At 36.3% G+C, this 19,649-nt stretch overlaps 1 protein-coding gene across 1 annotated transcript; it reads right to left on the bottom strand.

Annotated features, from left to right (window-relative positions):
• Nucleotides 1-6,987: 6,987 nt before the first annotated feature.
• On the bottom strand, nt 6,988-17,812 carry LOC108675198 (sister chromatid cohesion protein DCC1). The gene is made up of 9 exons (XM_018163190.2): nt 17,463-17,812; nt 12,311-12,374; nt 11,447-11,551; nt 10,277-10,407; nt 10,041-10,135; nt 9,502-9,693; nt 8,893-9,015; nt 7,781-7,958; nt 6,988-7,258 (listed from the first exon to the last, which is right to left on the bottom strand). Exons 1-9 carry the CDS (start codon nt 17,642-17,644, stop codon nt 7,153-7,155), a joined length of 1,176 nt encoding a protein of 391 aa, XP_018018679.1. The 5' UTR covers nt 17,645-17,812; the 3' UTR covers nt 6,988-7,152.
• Nucleotides 17,813-19,649: the final 1,837 nt, after the last annotated feature.

Here is a 19,649-nt window from a genome sequence, read left to right as displayed (position 1 = left end):
GTGGCAGTGCAATCACAGGATTGTATCTGTGTGACTCACAGCCGTGCAGGTATGCATATTGAAGACCGTTGCTGCATTCAGTGCCGGCTGCTGCCACCCGCTCTGTGCGGCCATCTGCTACTGCAAACTGCGCTGTTTTGAGCAATCCTGCGCGGTATTGAGATATTTCTGTGCAAAATGCTTGGATCATTGGTTTTAGGAACCCCATTTTGCCCAGGAATATTCCCAAAAAACATATATCTTCCTGAGAGTGGGTGCTAGTCAGCCTAGCCCTAGCCTTGGGGGCTGGGGCTAGGTAACACTGCTACAGTAGAATAAGGATGGCAGCCTGCACTTGCAGCTGCAATGCCCAATGGTGTTTGGTGATGCAGTCCTACTAGTACATGTATTATTAATTTGTTATAATAATTTATTATTATCATTAGTTAAAATTTATTAGTATTATTAGTTAGAATTTATTAGTGTTAGAAATTATCAGTATTGTTATTTATCATTATCATTTAGTTTCATCATTTACCTAATGTTTTCCAATCATTTTCCCATTGTTTTTTTTCTCAGCATTTTTCCATTATTTTAACCACCATTTTTCATTATTTTCCCATCATTTACCTATCATATTATAAATACATCAATGAACCAAACTGCATCATTCATTCATAAGTCATTCATTCATCATTCAATTATCATTTACTTTTTCATTTGTAATTTATTACAACTTATTTATCATTTAAGCATAATTTCCTCACACTTTCCTCAAATTTGTCATTTGCATATGTAACTAGAAGAGTTCTACTACAATGCACCAAAACTTGGAGTTATTTTACCAAAAAAAATTGAAAAATTGGAGGGGATTCTATGACAGACTTTAAATAATACCACTTTTTTGTGGGTCACATTTTTCATTTTTTAACCTATTAGATATGCATAATTTTTTTATCTTTCTATTGTGTTACATAGCCTCAGTATTAGGCCTTTAATGCCCATTGACAAAAATTTTCTATGTCAAATAGTTTTTGAGTTTTGGGCGTTTTTGTTAAAAAAACTATAAGTGGTCTAAGTTACCCTGTGAGTCTAAGTTACCCCCTTTTACAGTAGCAGAAAAAATATTTGTTGTATTGAAAAATTTCACCTACATAAAAGTTGCACACTAGTGTTGGCTTAAAAACGTGATTGATAGAATTTGCATATCTCATTCCAAGGAAAAATGGTGGCCATTTTCTTGCAACTGTTTATTTATTGAAAATCCTTGGCCTTGAAAGGTTTGTTAAAGTCTTGAAGATCGATCACGTGCTATGTGTTGGTGAGACGTCAGTTTAATAAGTAATAGTCCCCCAACAATATGGCAACACTGAACACCATCTGTTTACATTTCTTATGTATAATAGCCACAGTTTACGATTACCATACATTCCGTATCCAACAAGCGGAAGAGTAAGAAGTAACCCAGACATGTCTTACATTTTATTACCTATTGTTAGTTCCACTCGCGTAGTTGATATAAACTTTGATGACCAACAAAATTCAACTTTTTAATAGGGAGACTTCATGTTTATTAAACTACAAGTAATGATCCTTATTTAATTATAGCCATGTTGAAATTATTTTTTGTGAAGCCCGCTTCTAGATCATTAATGTTTTTATATACATCCTCATGTTGTTAGGGACGCTCGCCGCTTCCATCAGATCTTAACACGTAGACTACGATTGCTTCATCTTGCACAATTATTTCATTTTTTCTACTTTTTTTAAGCATGATTGCCAGATGGTCATTTTTTTCGGACAAATTCCGTGATTTAGTTTTTCTCAATTGCATTGGCTGGCTAAAATTTATGATAAGGGTACTTCCTAATTAAATTTTAAATACTGCAAAAAGAAAATAAATGGAATTTTTATAGTGGAACCTACTAAACTAGTATACATTGAATTATCACCTTTTTTGTTCTTGGATTTGGCCGATTTTAGGCAGTGAATTATGTACCACTACCACCTGGAGAAATACATTTCGTGGTACGCATATGTACCAATAAGTAATCAAAGTGTTAAATGTAAAAGTTTAATAGATACAGGTTTGTATGAATAATGCCATTCAATATCATTTGGTACATTAAATTGAGGGTGGAACATGGGAATGGCAATGATTAATTTATCTGAAGCAACCTTTATACAATTAGCATCAAACAAGCAAATGGATGTCATGTCAACCAGAACTTGAACACCATAGCAGAGAGTAATCTATGCAGCTAATGAATTTCACAAACTTTGCTGGAAGAGAGATTGTTGAATCTTAGAAAAAAGGCAGGATAATTCAATGAAGGGTGGTGGCAGAACTGCAATCTTGATACTCTATTGCGATAAGTGTTATGATAACCAACGTAACAATTATCATATGATAGTTATAATTTTGCACATTTGAACTATACATGACATAACATAGCGCACCTAGATTTGGAAACCATAATTGCTCAAATGAAGCAAAAATAAATGATAGACCATTGACTTATCTTGCAAATATATATATTCATATTTTGTATCACATTGTTTAATAACGCTCTGTAATTATGCCATATTGAACTAATTTGTATAGTCCATTTACGCACATTGTTATTAGGTATTGATCGTGTCTATTTTGCCAGCCGGGAGGATGTCGGGAAAGTAGTCCTGACGTTGTCATACAGGTTTGAACCCTACTTGCAGCAACCAGTCAATCATTAGAAGGCACCAATGGCACATCTCAAGTGATGTCACCTTCTTTATTTCTGTGGTTACTATTTGCTTGAATTATGATCTATGAAAGAATCTTTATATCCAACCGCAGCACAATGCGGATATACATTTGTGTGTACGGTGTGTGATAGACTGATAGCGTTGTTGCGCATCCATATTTAAACTATTTTAGCCTTGTTGGAGTACAGTGCATGGCAAATTTTTTTACCAGCATAGTACAGCGCAGCGCGCAGGTTTGTTAAAAGACAATTTAAATTCCCACGCACCTGGCACAACTTCCTGACCATGGTGGACAAGGTCATTGTCAATGCTCAATGGCATGTCTATGGATACAGTAATATCACATTATTAATACGGTAATGCATGGATAAGGTAATATATCAATGAAGAAAAACCAAGTAAAAATCACAGAAAATTTCATTTATTCTACATTTACATCATCTACAAAGGAAGAGGAGGACTTCAGAGTACTGTTAATAATAGATGAGTACACTCTGCATGCTTCAAATGTTTAAAATTGAATTTTATTTCAAGTGGCCCTTTTTACCCCATTTCCAGATTAATTCTGGAGCCTTTTATATTGTGTCTAGCACCTTACAAATAGCATATGGAATTTTTTAGAGATCCAAACAATAGCCCTTACAAAGACCTTTAAAATGAGCCCAAACTTGTTTATGAAATATTTTGTGGTAAGAAGTTATTAACAATAAACGCTCAAAGCCGTCCCTCTTTACCCCGTTTGACAGAAATGTTCATGCAGACTTCCGAGGCTGATTTCTGACAGCCCACAAACTGGTTTCTAGTTACCTGGAATGCTTTTTTTCAAGTGAACCACTCATTTTAGAATTCCACCCTGTCCAGGACCATTGGGCCTGAGAGCTTCTGTTTTGTTTTGTTGGACTTCTTGCGTTCCTGGCAAGGAAAGCAGGCCTCTTTGTAGTAATTGTTTATGAAAGGTTGGTAGACATGACTCCATGATGTAATTCATTTATCAAATTAAAGTTCATTCTGTTCAATTCTGCCTTTCTGCAAAATGCAAATTTTTACCATTCATATATATGTCAGTCACACCCATTTCCCCATCCCCAACCCACCAAGCCAAGTTTGCCAACTACAGACTAAACTCAAAGTATCAACCAAAATGTTTTAGGTATTTCTGTAAGAATATAGTTTGAAACAAGAGCTCTCTAATGGTACTAAAATCTTTGAAATTGGATCATAGGAAACCTAGATATTATAGTTTCTCCAAAAGTAGTGAGTAGTTGAACTTATTTAATTGTACTTGTACTTATTTAATTGTACTTGTACTTATTAATTACTTGTACTTGTTTAATGGAGAGGCTGGTTAGGGAGCAGGTCCTGAAACACTTGGAGCAGAATAACCTACTTAGCAAACATCAGCATGGCTTTGTACCTAGACGTTCCTGCGTGACCCAACTACCAGACGTCATGGACATTTGGTCAAGAACTGTTGACAAGGGCGGAACAGTGGATGTAATATACATCATATACATGGATTATCAAAAGGCGTTCGATAGTGTCCCTCATTGAAGATTGCTTGCAAAAGTATCAGCATTGGGCATCAGAGGAAACGTACTTGCTTGGATTCACAACAGGAAGCCGAATTTAGCCAATGTAACGAGCTGGATTCCCCAGGGGTCTGTGTTGGGACCAATTTTGTTCGTAATGTTTATTAACGATCTACCAGATGGCGTACGTAGCAACGTAAGAATGTTTGCAGACAACACGAAACTCTTTGCAAGAACAGACACAGTAGACGGCATTGACAACCTCCAGGCTCCAAAGGGACCTTGATCATCTGCAGGCGTGGTCAAATAGGTGGGTACTGAAATTTCATCCTCAGAAGTGTAGTGTGATCAAACTAGGCAGGCAGAAGTCCAAAGGCTCTTACTATATGAATAAACAAGATGAGAGACTGGAATCAGCGGTGGGTGAAGTGGAGAGGGATATGGGAGTGATAATAGACAATAAGCTATCCTTCAAGGAGCATGTCACTCGCATAGTGACAAAGCAGAGAATTTTTTAGACTCTCCCTCAAGTTCATTTTTGAGTCCTATAAGTAGACCAGTAAAGTATCATGGAATACATGGATACCAGCATTATCATACTTAAGAAATTGGTTTAAATCTTGAGTTTTTGAGGAAATTAAAAATGAACTGATTCCAAAAAAGCTCTGGTTTGCCACTATCACTATGTCGCTCAGACGGCTCAGTGCTCAGCAGAGGCAAACAAAGTTGTCAGCATCATTTGCAGAACTTTTGATCACCTAACCAAAAAGACATTTGTTCAACTATTTAAGAGCTTGGTACGCCCACTTCTTGAGTACGGGCACTGCGTGTGCCAACCAGCACACAAGACTCTATGTAGTGATATAGAAGACGTCCAGAGGCGAGCAACAAAACTCTTGGCATCACTAAAAGTAAAAGACAAGCCCTACTCAGATTATTATGACAGATAGGCTCAAGACGCTGAATTTACCATGCTTGGAACACCACTGGCTAAGGGGCAATATGATTGAGGTTTATAAATACCTACATGGCTAGGGTAAACGCGGTATATTCCGACACATTGAGGACGCATCGAGAAATGAAAAACTATAAAAAAAACCGTATGCGTTACGTAAGTTCTGTTGCCTTCACATGACTCTCAAAACACTTTAGTTCAAATATTTATTTATTTACTTATATCAACTTCGAAACTGTACATATTTTAAAATTGAGTTGTTATGAGACCATAACTGAGAAAATGTTGCTCAATGGGTTAGTCCAGTCGTAAATGAGACTTTCGTTATTCCCTTCCTACCCCCCCCCGCTGAGCCGGACCGGTCGATGCTCTTGCAAACGCATAAGTACTCACAATAATTCCCTGCCACCATGGGCCAATGCGGATTGCGGAAGTTGAAAATTTTATGAAATGACATGTTTGCGAAGTGCAAACCGCAAATTTTTAATCAAACAAAAATTTATGACATTCGAGCCGCAAGATTTCATGCTTACTGAAATTATATGGTATTAGAGCGGCGATATTTCAGACAAAAATAGGACTTTTCCAGACTAGCTCTCTATGCTCCATCATGCCAGAACTAGACACTAACTTTTTTTGCAACCCAGCCGCCCCCCAATTTTGCTAATATTACAAAAGTTAGTATAGTCTCGGAGAGACAAACAGGCCTCTGAGAAAGGCCTCAAGCATCTAACTTGCAACAAGTCAAGTCAAGTAGGTACCTAGTTATTGTTGTTGTTATCAGTTTCGAGTTGCTCTCAACAAGGAACTTTTCTAATTTTTTTCTTCTCTTTTCATGTGTATAATTTTGTAAAATATATTAATAAATTAAAAAATTGAATTATAAAAATCTACTTCAATTTTGAAAAAAAGAGACGCATATGGTATGGATCGTTTATACATACTTCCAAAGTTCCAATATTGTATATTTTAATTCAATATGAACATTCCTCAAACAGGCTAAATAGTATTTTGAAGATAACTACAGTATTCGATGAAACAAGCTGTCTGCTGCAAGATAATTGCATAATGGTTGAATTATAAGTGATTGTAAAAGTGAGTAAAACCATAGCTAAAATAAGTCATGTATAACCAAACAAAATCGGCAGTAAAACCCACGATCCAAGTCTAACATGTGATTCGATTCGAAAACTGTATCGTTTACCTGATTGGTAGAACCTAGCCGTTATTGCCACACAGAGGAAAAGTGTTAAATAGAAAATAAAGTATCTTTGGTATCTTCCATTTCGCTAAAATTGATTTTACTTGCTTAGGACGAGGGCGTATATTTTTACTATCTCCCAAATAATTACGTCGTCCTCATAATTACATCGTTATTACGTGAAATATTAAACATTTCTACATACGTGAATTTTCTTGAAATTAACTATCTATTACACGGTAACTAACATATCATGATAGTCATCAGATTATTTCTAAAGATCAAAGCAAGCAAATGAACACCATCAATGAATTTTACATTCATATTCTGAGAAGGAAATTATATAAAAACAGTAAATTTCCCTCGTATAGAGTCGTATTTGCTAAAAAAACATGACTTTGTTGCTCCAGCTATCTGTAAATGATTCCAAAAGCCACCATAACTGAATAACCTTCAAAATCTCTTCGAGGTCGTCTCGTCAAATTAAGAACTTCCATTTTTGGAAGTTTGATTGACTTTAACAATTTTATTTCGTTGAAGCAACCATCCATGTCATATGTCCTGAAGGAAAGTCAGTATAAATAATGACAATTTACTTGAGACTCGACGCTATGAAATTCAACATAACTTGAACAATTGCAGCGACATCACGCAAACAATGCGTAATTGCTTAATTTAAGTGACAACAGAAGATGCAGTAACGAATAATACGAGGGATATCAAGGAAGTTAGAGGGATGCGATTCATCTCGTGTGTTTGGCCGAGTAGTATTTGATGCCGTTGTGGGTAGCAGCTCGAGTATGTTTAGCGAGCAGGCTGCTCACGGAGCAGTTGCTGCTGGCAAGCTTCCTGTAATAAGAGATAAAGAGCAAGATTATATTAGAACTAACGGAGTTATTTACCCTCAATTGCACGTGAAACTCACCCCCCCCCCCCAAGAAATATTAATGCACCGCAAATGACAAGTATATATACATCTCCCCAAGAAAAGATTAAGTCCCGTAAATTATATTTGAAACATCGCTCAAGAAAAGATTCATTTACTCCGTAAAACAACGAAAATATATGCTTTCTGTCACATAATCAGCAGTTTTGACGTTAGCTTTAGCACTAAAACAAAACCTATTGTCTTTTATAATCCATCGTTCTTGATACGAACGGGCAAATTAAATTCCATAGGAACCATCTGGCGACTCCCAAGATGGTTCGTGCGAAGCATACCAAATGATCCCTTTGTGAACTGACGCGCCCTCCCAGTCCCGCCTATATATACACGAGGAAAAGCATTAAAGCATATTAAGTAATGACTTAAAACATTAATTAATAAATCCGTTGGCGAGGGATAATTTTGGGTTCATCTGTTAGAAGCACCTGATATAAGGAGATATTTCATTCAAGCTCCATTTGTTCTTGACTTCGAAGAGCTGAGAAAAGCGCATAGCAGGATCCTCAGGAAGCTGGTGTTCAGGGTAGAGCCAGACGACGGGGGGCGACACGTTGCGGTCCACGAGAGCAAGCCCTTCAAGCTGATCAGCACTTGTATTCACTCCTGTCAAAAAATTGACCATTTTCAACAGATATATTAAGCTTTTTCAATACTATTCGTATCCAACAATCGGTCAACTGGCACTACAGCCAGTTCGAACAGAACTAATACATTGCATTAGATCTGGTCAGCACTCGTGTTCACTACTGTCAAAAAATTAAGCAATGTAAAAAATTATTTTTTTTTAAATGATGATTAAGCATACCGAAACGTTTCCCATGATATGGTGAATTAACGTGGCGTTTTCTTTGCTTTTAAATTTAGGTGATATTGAGATTTAAGAAAACATATCAGAGCCGTTTGGCTTTAGTTTCCACTCCTGTAGGAACAAGGCCGGAATCAACGACTGTTTGCTGATACGTACATTAATCTTTTTCAATGCCACTCGTATCAAAAAATCTTTCAAATAGTTAGAGCTTCTTAGAACCTGTCCAGTGATCACATCTGTAAGAAGGGCTGTAATTACGGACTGTTCAAAGATACTTGGCCGTCGTCAATATTCTTATTAAGCAAAATTCTGTCGACTAGAACTACAGCAAGGAAGCAACAATTTAAATACGGTACATAACCATAGAGCTGTTTAGCACAAGTGAACACGTCTGCAGGAACAAGATTTGTATTACACATTGTCTGAATAGTGAATACCTTACTTTTAGACTTGTTGAAGCAAGCCCCAATCAACACCAAATATATTCAAAGTAAGCAAATCACTATAGTAATGCCATCAAACTTAATTGCAAAGCAGTAAATTAAAGCACGGGAAATTAGAGAATTATATATTCGCTTCAAACTGTTTGATGCCCAATTAGTGTATTCTTAATAACATGGGAAAATCATGCCAAATTCAAGGCAAGCACAGTATCTATCGGCGCTTTCAAGTGTCAGGCACTTTATAAAATAAGGCTCATGTTCCTATTTATACAAATATATCATTCACCAGGTGGTACGCTTTGCTGCCATATGGTGAGAAATTCATTCAGGTTGAAGCGATCAGCTGGACGCAGAAGTACCTCGGCAAAAAGTCGACTGATCTTCTCATCTTGGATGGCCAAAATATCATCTGAAAACGAATTTGACAACCTAATTTTAAGCTTGGAACAGTCTTCACAAGAATATTTATACAACACAGAATATAATGCTATACTTTTATTTCAAAGTACCGAAAGTACCGTGTACTCAAAGCAAAATACGAATCAGAGATTTAGAGAACAAAATCAACAGTAAAATTTATTTCACCTGAAAAGAAATTTATTTTAATCTTCTCGAGTATGCACCACCAAATATTCAGAAGATTTTATGAGAATATGGACAGTAAATTCAAGTAAGGCTTCCCTCATAAAATTAAGAAAAACTGAGTTTAATGTGTCTTCACGACAGAGAAATGTTCTCTATCAGAGTTAGTTAGTGAAGAAATATCCAAGGCAAAGATCAATCAATTACAGGCTCAGGCTTGTCTCGCAATGGCTGACGTTGCTTTCTAAACAGAATGAATCAAAAAGGAGTTGAAAGTTTCTTCATGCCAGAGCTATGTTTTCCATAGTATTACCATTTTCATCGGAGTTAGTAAAGAAATATCTAAGGCAGAGATCAATGACTGGCTCCGGCTCGACGTCTCGCAGTTGCTGCTTGAGCTGCACACGCGGCACGGCATCCAGAGGCCACTGCTGCTCCTCAATCACCCCAAGCACGCTCGAGGTGGCACCAAAAAAGTATTCAAATTCCAGCATGCGCCAGTGACCTAAGGAGAATTAGCAATCAAGTAGGTATACTATCGAGTAAGTGAGATCCAAATCAAGAAAATTTGTTCAACACTGGAAGATTCAAGTAGTCTCTTGCTTATATTTATGAAACGCGAAGAAGTTTAGATAAATCAAACCCAGCAACGTCACTTGAGATAAGCTTGAGATTCTCACAAAATAATGCTCTACAGTCAAACACCTATAATTTAAATTTTCTTAACGGGTCGGGCATGAAATGACAAATCAGCTAATTGATTGTGATAAAAATTCAGCAGCACTGGAATTTAATTATTGAGATAAGAACAAATTCAAAACAAATAGTGATCAATATTCAAATAATATGCACCATCAATGAAGAGAGCAGGAAGATCTTCAAGTGCGCTTCGAAGTTGATCATCACTACTTTGCACTCGATCCAACAGGTCAGTCATGTCATACATTCTGCACAACCACGAGATTATGATCAGTGGGAATAGTAGAGTCTTGCAATACTTTTCTTCGTATTTCAGGACTCAAACATGAATTTAAGAACACGTGGATTTTAGGTTAAAGTTTTATGAAAAATTCCTCATGAACACATACCTTTGTTCATCATCATCCATAGGCACATGAGAGGGGCCAGCATACGGACACTCGGATAATAGCTCACGCAGCTTACCAAGCCTCGGTAGGCATGGACGAACCTCCAGATATTTGTTGTGGACTCCAACAATCTGAAAAACTTGAAAACTTTAGAAACAAGAAGTCAAAAATCGTTGTAACAGTCATGATCACTTTCTTTCAATACTGTTGCAAACATTTTTTAGTGGTTTTATAAACAACTTAACCACAGACTTATTAAGGGGAGCGTCTACCCTAAAATTGAAAATTTTTACTTTTTCGGTTTTCATACTAATTTTAAAGCTGACATTCTGCCCTATCCAACGGTACCACTGCCATCTCTCTACGTTGATTTATGATTTCACGACATTTTATGAAAGGGGGGCGGGTGGGGGAGTTCTTTAAGTAATTAGATAGGAACTAATTAGCTGATGAGCTCTTTATATATTGTGTCTACTTGAGTTGTGCTGCAGTTACGTGTTTAGTCTCATCTTAAAGCTGACATTCTGGCCTATCCAATGGTACCATAAGTCGTTTTATAGATAAAGATTTTACGCATCGAATGATATGTGTCTCGATGTCGTAGCTTGAAAATCCTAGGAGGAGATAGATTTCAAAAGTACCCCCTTTTTTGACTGTTTTCTATGAATTTCACGTTTTTTTTCATTTTTTTTGGAAATCTTCACAGGAACAAAATGTGAGTTTTTTTCCATTTTACATATGTGTACCAAGTTTCAGAGTGATCCGTTTGTAAATAGCCGAGATAATTTTTGGGGTAGACGCTCCCCTTAAGCCACCTATTTGACTCAATCAAGATCAACACTCACTAAACCTTGTTCAGCTAAATAACATTGAATCATTCCATTTCAAAGATTGTAATTGCAGTTCAAAAATCAATGCAGTGCTCAAATCACGTGTAAATCATGACAATGGAGAAGAAACTTAAGTATGCTGGCTAATAAAGTGGATTTTTTTGTGGCGAAACAGAAATAAATTAACATAGAAAATGAACACCAAAGAAATTCATGTAGAAAATGAACACCAAAAAAATTTCATGTTTTGCCATACTAAAAATATAACACCATCCATCATGTGGGTGAAAATGTGAAATTGTTGTTCAGAGTAAAACACTGCACCACAATTTTACTTTACCTCCTTGTGAAGAAGCTCTCGGCTGTTACCAATGCTTTTCATATCTTCAGGGGTGAGCATTGATGGAACCAGCACCAATGAGTTTGATGTCTCAGCTTCACGTACCTGATGGATGACAAAAATAAAGTTACTGATAACCAATGGATGATAAGTAAATGAAGCAATTCACACTTTAGAGAAAAAATAATGTTACAGTTTATAAGATGCACTGATACAATTAGATAAGATCAGTATGACAATAATAAATTACTACTACAACCAGATGGAAGTACAACAGTTATAAAAAAAGCAATGCACTATCAGTGAAAAGTACAACAATTAATAAGTAACAAAGCACAATTAGAGAAATATATAATGCATACCTACAGAGGAGTGATTAAACAATTAAGAAGTAGTACTGCAGAATTAGAAAATTGTGAAATAAGAAAACAATGTCAAAGGGATAAATTGAGCTCAATACCCTATGACAATTAAATAAGGAGGCTGCAATTGCTACTCATGCTTGAATCTGGAAAGACAAAACAGAGATGCATTTCCAGGTACATTGTATTTGGGGGTCTTAGCAGTGAAGTTGATTTTTGTGGCTACTTTTCTCTCCTTCACATCAGACCCTTCATTGTACCACTCTACATTTTTCACCAATCAAGCTTACCAGTGCAATGAAGTATTGAAAATGAATAACCTTTCACAGGTTCCAACAGATGAACAGAATAAAATATTTTATAAATAATAATCATGTGAAGTAAAAGAAAAATCAGCTTTCTTTATTTTGTCTTGTTACGCCAGCTTTTTTTTGGAGCAGATCTCTTGCAAAAGCAATTAGACAATCCTACAAGATTTTAAGTGGAACATTTGAAGCCTCACCTCAAATGTTTCATTATCAGTACACAGCACTGCAAAATCATCAGAATCACCACGCAAGATGAGCCTGTAAATAACAGACAGTAGAAATAACAAAGGTTAGAATGCATTTGTACAGATCACATACATATATACTTAGGCAAAATCTTTTCTCATATAGCCATGTCAGATGCCTACATAAAAAATTAGATAAGATTTTGGTTCTGCTCCAGATTATATCAAATTATTAACTTGATATCAAATTTGCAGGTTTATTTTTAGGTATAATTTGCTAATACTTTACAGTTTACTCTAGAATGATTAGATTGCAATATATTATCAGTTATGGAAAAGTGAAATTTCTGTTAGGAATGTGCCATTTCACTTGAACAGCAAGAAAATTGGACAAGGATCCCTTGCACACTTTGTCTACTAGTTTGGCTCATTCAGGCATTCACACACTAAGATGGTCAAATATAAAACTATTCTTTTTAAAATATGATGGCTTCAAGATCACGCTTTTAATTTAAATTGAAATAGTATCAATGTTCAATCATTGTGTTTGACCCCCTATACAGAGCAGGGTTGGTTATTTTTTTTTATTTTTTTTAATCAAAAAAATAAAAAATCAATGATTTTTATTACTTATTTGATTTTTTTTCAGCTTTTTTGTCTTTTTGAAAGGTTATTTTTTTATGTTGCAATTAGCCTACTAACAATAACAGTACCTATATGGATCATAATGGATGGCTAAAAAGGGCACTTATTGCCTTCAATAATGGCCAACAGGCCAAGGTGGTGTTTACCACTTAGGGATTTTTGGGTAAACAGATATTGACGAGTCTATTCATTAGCTTTGTAAAGTTTGTATGGAGCAAGGTAATGAGCTAAATATTGACCATTTAACTGGCTTCAATATACAAAAACATTTCAGGAATGCAGATCTTCTAAACATTGAAGAGTCACATAACAGATAGGTAGCCGATAGCACAGTGCACAGCACAATCAATAGATATACTAGTTTTATGTCCTATAAATCTACCACAGTCCAGACTCTACCCTCTATAGTAGTCTATACACACCGACTAGTAGTGACTGATTGCACTGTTCCCATTTAATTCAGACCAATAAACCAATACTACTAAACAAACTGAACAATAACCAAACAAACCTCAACCGACTTGACATGAGACTTAAGTTATGAGAAAAGCTAACATAGGTTTGAAATAAACCTATGCACAATTCAAATATTTTATATCCATTCACTGCATTTAATTATTTTATATATAATCTTATAATTGTAATTGTTTTGTTTCTAGTTTTAAATTCACATATTTAAAGATTGAAATTATATATTTTAATTATAATACTCATATTAGGGTGGAAAATCTTTCTAATTGCCTAAAAGGTCAATACAATCTCAACCTTGCAATATACAGGGTGGGGCAGAACCGATTAAGCAGTTTTGAGGTAAAATAAAAGAGTAATGTAGGTACAAAAAAAAAGAAAATTTGTTTCCCTTGAGGTTAGCATAACATACCATTTAGAATACTTATGTTTTGAAAACAATACTTGGAAGATGGGGGCCATTAGCTGCAGCACACTGTTGAAGTCTTTCTCAGAGGAGGGAGTAACCGTAACAGTGAATTCCAATCGCTATGCTGCATTGTTGCAAAATTTCTTGCAGCTCAAGATGGAAAACATTGTTGAAATGAAGCATTGGGTGACATGTGGTTCCAGCAGGATGGGGCTACAGCTCACACAGCCCGAAAGATGCACAATGTTTTGAAATGCAGGTTTCCCAGAGGTCTGGTGTCTCTGAGGGGTGATTTACAGTGGCCTGCAAGGTCACCTGATTTGAGCATTTGCAATTTCTTTCTTTGGGGACATCTAAAAGAAAGGTTGTTCAGAAGTTGCCCTCACACCCTACCACAGCTAAGGGGATGGATTATTGCATCAGAGGTTATGGCCATACCTTGCCATATGTGTGAACGTGCTGTAGAAAACGTCGGCAAACAACTCCAACAGTGTGATGCAGCTAACAGACACCATCTTCGTGATATTGTTTTCAAAATATGAGTATTTTAAATGGTACCGTATGTTATGCTAATCTCGAGGACAATAAAATTCATTCTTTATGTACCTCCATTACTCTTTTATTTTGCCTCAAAACTGCTCAGTCGGTTCTGCCCCACCCTGTATAAGCTAGCTAACACATTTAAATTGTATATTGTAATCAATATATAACAAATAGTCAAATAGTTAAAGACTACTTATAGCCTTATAAGAATTAGCTAAGCTGCTAGCTATGTACAATGTATTGCAACACATGATGCCTCTGTACCAAAAACATTCAATTTATTGGAACCTAATACACGTTAAAGGCAAGTTTATATACCAATTTGTCATTCATAGTACATTTATTCTAAACCATGAATAACAATGCCTCAAAATAAATTGAAGACTGCCACTCAATATATATTTAAATATATAAAAAACAAAATAACTCATGATTTTTTATAAAAAAAATCTGATGATTTAATCACATGATTTAATTATTGCCAACCCTGATACAGAGTTTGGCAAATGTGATACTCTGATAGGATTTTTAGGCCCAAAATATTGCCAGTATTATTGAGAATTTGTTGCATGAACTACCTAAACCTTCAAGATTTCTCGACAATATCTTTCAATGGGTGCCATTGTGTTGCCAAAGATCTTTGGACATTCAGTCACTCACATACCGTAAAATGGGGTAACTTTGACCACTTTTTTTATTCAAAATGATGCCATTTTTTTACTAGATAAGTTAAACTTAAATTGAAACATGCAAAATACAGGTCTATACTCTAGCTTCACTCACCATAAATTGCTGGCTCCTGCCTCGCATAGTTTTGATGTAATTTAAAAAAAAAAAGTGATGGTCTTTGTTACCCCCAGCTCTTGGGGGTTCTTTGACCGGGTGGTAAAATCAATTTTATTTTTTGGTAAAATAACTCCAAATAACTCCAGGTTGTGGTGCATTGTAGGCTAGTAGAACTCTTCTAGTTACATACCTATGCAAAAGACAAATTTTAGGAAAAGGTCATAGTTTGCAAATGGGGGGTGCCACCCCCAAATGGGCGAAATGTGACCATCTAATGGCAGCCGTGATGGGGTAACATTGACCGGTTTGGAAATTAAGTTAAAATTACCATATATAAGACTTTAGATATGCAAACTTTTTAAATCTTTCTATTGTGTTACGTAGCCTCAGTATTAGGCCTTTGATGGCCATTGACAAAATTTTTCTATGTCAAATCATTTTTGAGTTTTGGGGGTTTTTGTTAAAAAAACGAAAAGTGGTCAAAGTTACCCCGCCGGTCAAAGTAACCCAATTTTACGGTAGTTTATGCAGAATTTGAATTTTTTACTAATGAATAGAATCTCATAGTTTCAGAGTTTAAAATTATTTATACATTTGAAATTTTATGGCTAATCATGTTATTCATGTACTTTAGTTAACAACTTCTGACCAATTTTCCAATTTTATATTAAAACCTGCCAAAGCAAAAAATTGAGCAAATGCGACCCATGAATTGGACAGAAAAGTCTGTAAATAAAATATAGCACATTGCACCCATTTCTCTGACCTATTCCCAGTTAGCAGATTGAAAAAAATAAGAAAAATGGCTTACTATTAACCACAATTTTTGAAAATCACTTGCAAAATGATCACTTTTACAGAAATTTTAGGAAGCTTCTGCCCAATATTCCTAATTCAGAAGCCTGAACCCTGAAGTCCTAAAGTAAAGAGTAGAGTGGTAACCAGAAATGCTGGAAAATCAGGTAGGTGTCACTCATAAATGAAATGAGATACAAATGATTTTGCTTGCAGGTTATTTTACTCATTTCTGAGGCCCTTGCCCCTTGGCAGTTAGGACTTAGGAGATAGGAGCCTAATTCATTTCATGAAAAATGAAAAAAAGTCATTTTACATGTGATATTTAAACACTGCCATAAAATAATAGTTTTTATTCTTTACCTGTCCTGTCTGTGACATTAGTAGCCTGATTGGGGGAAAATTTAGACAACTACCTATTCTAGGTAGACCAGCTGACCTGCCTGACCAGGTAATACTCTAACCAGAAGCAGAAGGCAAATAGCTACTACTAAGATAGACAACAGTAAAGCAGTCAGCATTGTTGCAGTTAATAGTTACTACTAAGTACTAACTACCACTAACTAGTGACATTAGCAGCCTGATTAGGGGAAAATTTAGACAACTATTCTAAGTAGAACAGCTGACCAGGCATGGGCAGCCCAGGGCAGGCAATACTCTAACCAGAACTTCTAGTTAGAGTATTTGCCTTCTCAGCCCTTCTGGTCCAGAAGGCAAATAGCCTACTGGGACAGACAACAGTAATGCAGTCAGCATTGTTGCAGTTAATAGTTACTAACTATCACTAACTAGTGACTAGTGTTATAGAATAGAATAGAAGGGTTGGCACTGAAGAAACAGGCGGCCAGGCCCATCATCCCATGGCCTCAGCATAGTGGCAATGGGCAAACCAGAGCTTTTATAGAATAAGTTCATTTTTAATTTTCTCATTTACTCAAGATTTAAACCAATTTGTCAAGTATGATAATGCTGGTATCCAGGATAGGTACTTTACTAGTCTGCATATAGGACTCAAAAATGAACTTGAGGGAGAGTCTAAAAAACTCTCTGCTTTGCCACTATTGGCCTGTTGCCAATTCTTGAATTTTTTGTGACTTGATTCACAAGGGATCCAGCCTTTGGATTTTGGAACCCAACCTTTCCATAACTGACAATTGATTGAGATTTGAGAGAGCTGCTGGCCCTGCTGCCACTAGACTTAGGTATTGCATTCAAAGCATTTTCATTAGGACCATAACTCACCAGTAAGTAACCATTATAACATTTTTAGTTTTGTTTTCTCTGCGTTTGACTGAAGATATTAGCATAAAAGAATGTGAATTCAGCAGGCATTCTGTTTCATTAACCAACCCTTTCAAGCCTAACCATGACTCATGTAATCATGTTCATGATTAAAAGAATTTGGTGATTGGTAGGTATTTGAGAACTGAGACATCACTTGCTTCAAATGAAATGTAGGCTTAGCTAGGTACTAAAATTTCAGTAAGAATTTCAAAATATTTAATAGGTACTCACTCATCCCCTTGTTTAACAGCATCAATGAGTTTGTTGGGCAGTTGCAACAGCAAATATTTCTCAGGATTATAGGCAGCAGGAAACTCCAATGTCTGGGTACAAGGAAACAATTTTGAAGCGTCAAGTTTGGCTAACTCAACGAGTTTTTCAACATCTTCCAATGTCCTATTAATGCAAGCCATATCTAAAAATTTCAACCTGAAAAGAAATCAATGATTTGTTGTAATTTAATTGGTGCCCAACGAAGCAACGATAGATGGAAGCGTTTACTTTATAACTTTTCTCTGCCTAGGATTCTTCATTTTCTTGTAATCTTGTACTATGACTACTACGCAGTTACGCAGTAGGCTACGCACTACTATCCGCTGCTAACACCAGCTGCAACTTGCCCCTTTAAATTTCCCGCCATAGCTGTCAACTGAATTTAAAAACTGGCGACGCGGAATGGCCAAGCCAATATTCGAACCAGACAATTATTCTTAATTAGGTCAATGGCATGAAGGAAGTCTCCTAGTATGCAATTGAATTTTCTCAAAATCAATTTAGCTGACAATATTGCTAAATTGTATAATAAATAGTGGTTAGGTCTCGAGTTGGCCTCCTCTGCAAGTGCAACGCCAGCGCCTACACCATAGTTCACCACAAAGATCATGGTTCAACCATGGCCCACACAGCCATGATTAAGTCATTATACTAGTTATTGCAATTTCATATGAATCTGGGCAGCTCATAACCATAACGTGATATCTGCTGATTGCATCCTACATTGACTTCAGCGTAAACAGATAGTAAAGGCAGTAACATTACATAACTTAACGATTCTTGTACTTTTCGTGAAAGATCACAGAAGATCTAAAATCGTGTCATTTGACCGGATCTTTTCTGGACTGACGATAGTTTGAAATAGCTACGTACTAGACTTACACCGGGTTCGATATGGTGCTAGCCTGCGAAGCATTTAAAGTATTAACATATATTTTTCCATAGATTTATCTAGTCTGTTCTTGAACGCGTTATACTCGGAGCGCCAACGATGTAATCGGGGAGGCTGTTCGACATGTCGGTGATTCGAAGCTAGAAGAGATGTTGTCGCGTGGATGAGTTGCAACTCAGTTCTTCAAGTTTATAGATGTGGCCCCCGGGGTTGGTTCTTGTTTCAAATTCTAGTAATCCTTCAGGGACTTTGTATAAGCCATGAGTATAGGCCTACATGAATATGTTAATGAGGTCCCCACGCAGACATCGGTAACTATGGCTTGGAAGCTTCATAATCTTTAATAATCTTTCTTCATTAGACTTCCTCTTCAAGCCTGGAATTCTCCTTGTTGCACGTCTATGAACATTCGCTATTAATTTTTCTGTCTTTTCAAATATCGGTGACCTTTCAAATCTCTATATTCGGTCGCACGACAGCAACAAACTGCATTCGAGCAATAGAGCAGGGCCCAACATTCATGTGAAAAGAAATGCTACGAAATGCTAAGTTCGCGTAAGTAGCTGTTTCATGACACAATTGCGACCACGGTTATTAGTTCAAGCCTGCCCTGACTAAATTCTTAGAATAACGAAAATAGGTATCAAGAGATACTGGATAGTATTTAGATTTTGGGGCGTGGTGTCCCTGAAGACTACTTTCATGAGTCGGGCTTTTAAATTAGCTCCCAGTAACTACAACAGTTATTTGGTCTATGGAATAATTGAAGCCATGTTCCACTTACTGCACGGTATTTTCAAGATTCAAATAGGATACTGGCATCTTGCAGGCCCCCAAGTCAATTTTCGCTTTCCATTAAATTATTTTCGTTACATTTATAATTTCATTATTACTAGTTTCGACATACCCCTGTGACCTCCATTCTCACCAACTGACCAACCTCTTTCTCTCCCTCGCATAGTGGAAAGATCAGAGAAGAGTTTTTTTAGACTCATCGTCAAGTTCAATGGTTCATTAATATCAGCATTATCTTATTACGCAAGATATTGGTTTAAATCTCGAGTCTATGAGGAAATTTAAAATGAACTGATTCTAAAAAAAAATCTTGTGTTTGCAACTATGTTCCCACAATCTACATGCACTGTCAAAATGTCGCTTTTCACACTGTCGTTGCACAGTCACCCTTGCTGACAGACGCATAATCATCGCAATTCATTTGTCTCCTGTTCTCTCATGCATCACACCATCACCCT

Source organism: Hyalella azteca, unplaced genomic scaffold (genome assembly GCF_000764305.2).
Source record: "Hyalella azteca isolate HAZT.00-mixed unplaced genomic scaffold, Hazt_2.0.2 contig2228, whole genome shotgun sequence".
Classification (NCBI taxonomy): Eukaryota; Metazoa; Arthropoda; class Malacostraca; order Amphipoda; family Hyalellidae; genus Hyalella; species Hyalella azteca.
Note: the sequence above shows the minus strand (reverse complement) of the source record. Positions and strands in the feature narration are given on the sequence as shown.

Excerpts from the sequence above, each read along its gene's own strand:
- LOC108675198 (XM_018163190.2), bottom strand. The coding sequence starts at position 17,644 with ATGGCTTGCATTAATAGGACATTGGAAGATGTTGAAAAACTCGTTGAG. Across the intron at positions 9,694-10,040 it reads TCCTGCTCTCTTCATTGATG|GTCACTGGCGCATGCTGGAA; the intron begins GTGCATATTATT and ends AATTCTCCTTAG. Across the intron at positions 7,259-7,780 it reads GAAATATCTCCTTATATCAG|GAAGCTTGCCAGCAGCAACT; the intron begins GTGCTTCTAACA and ends CTCTTATTACAG.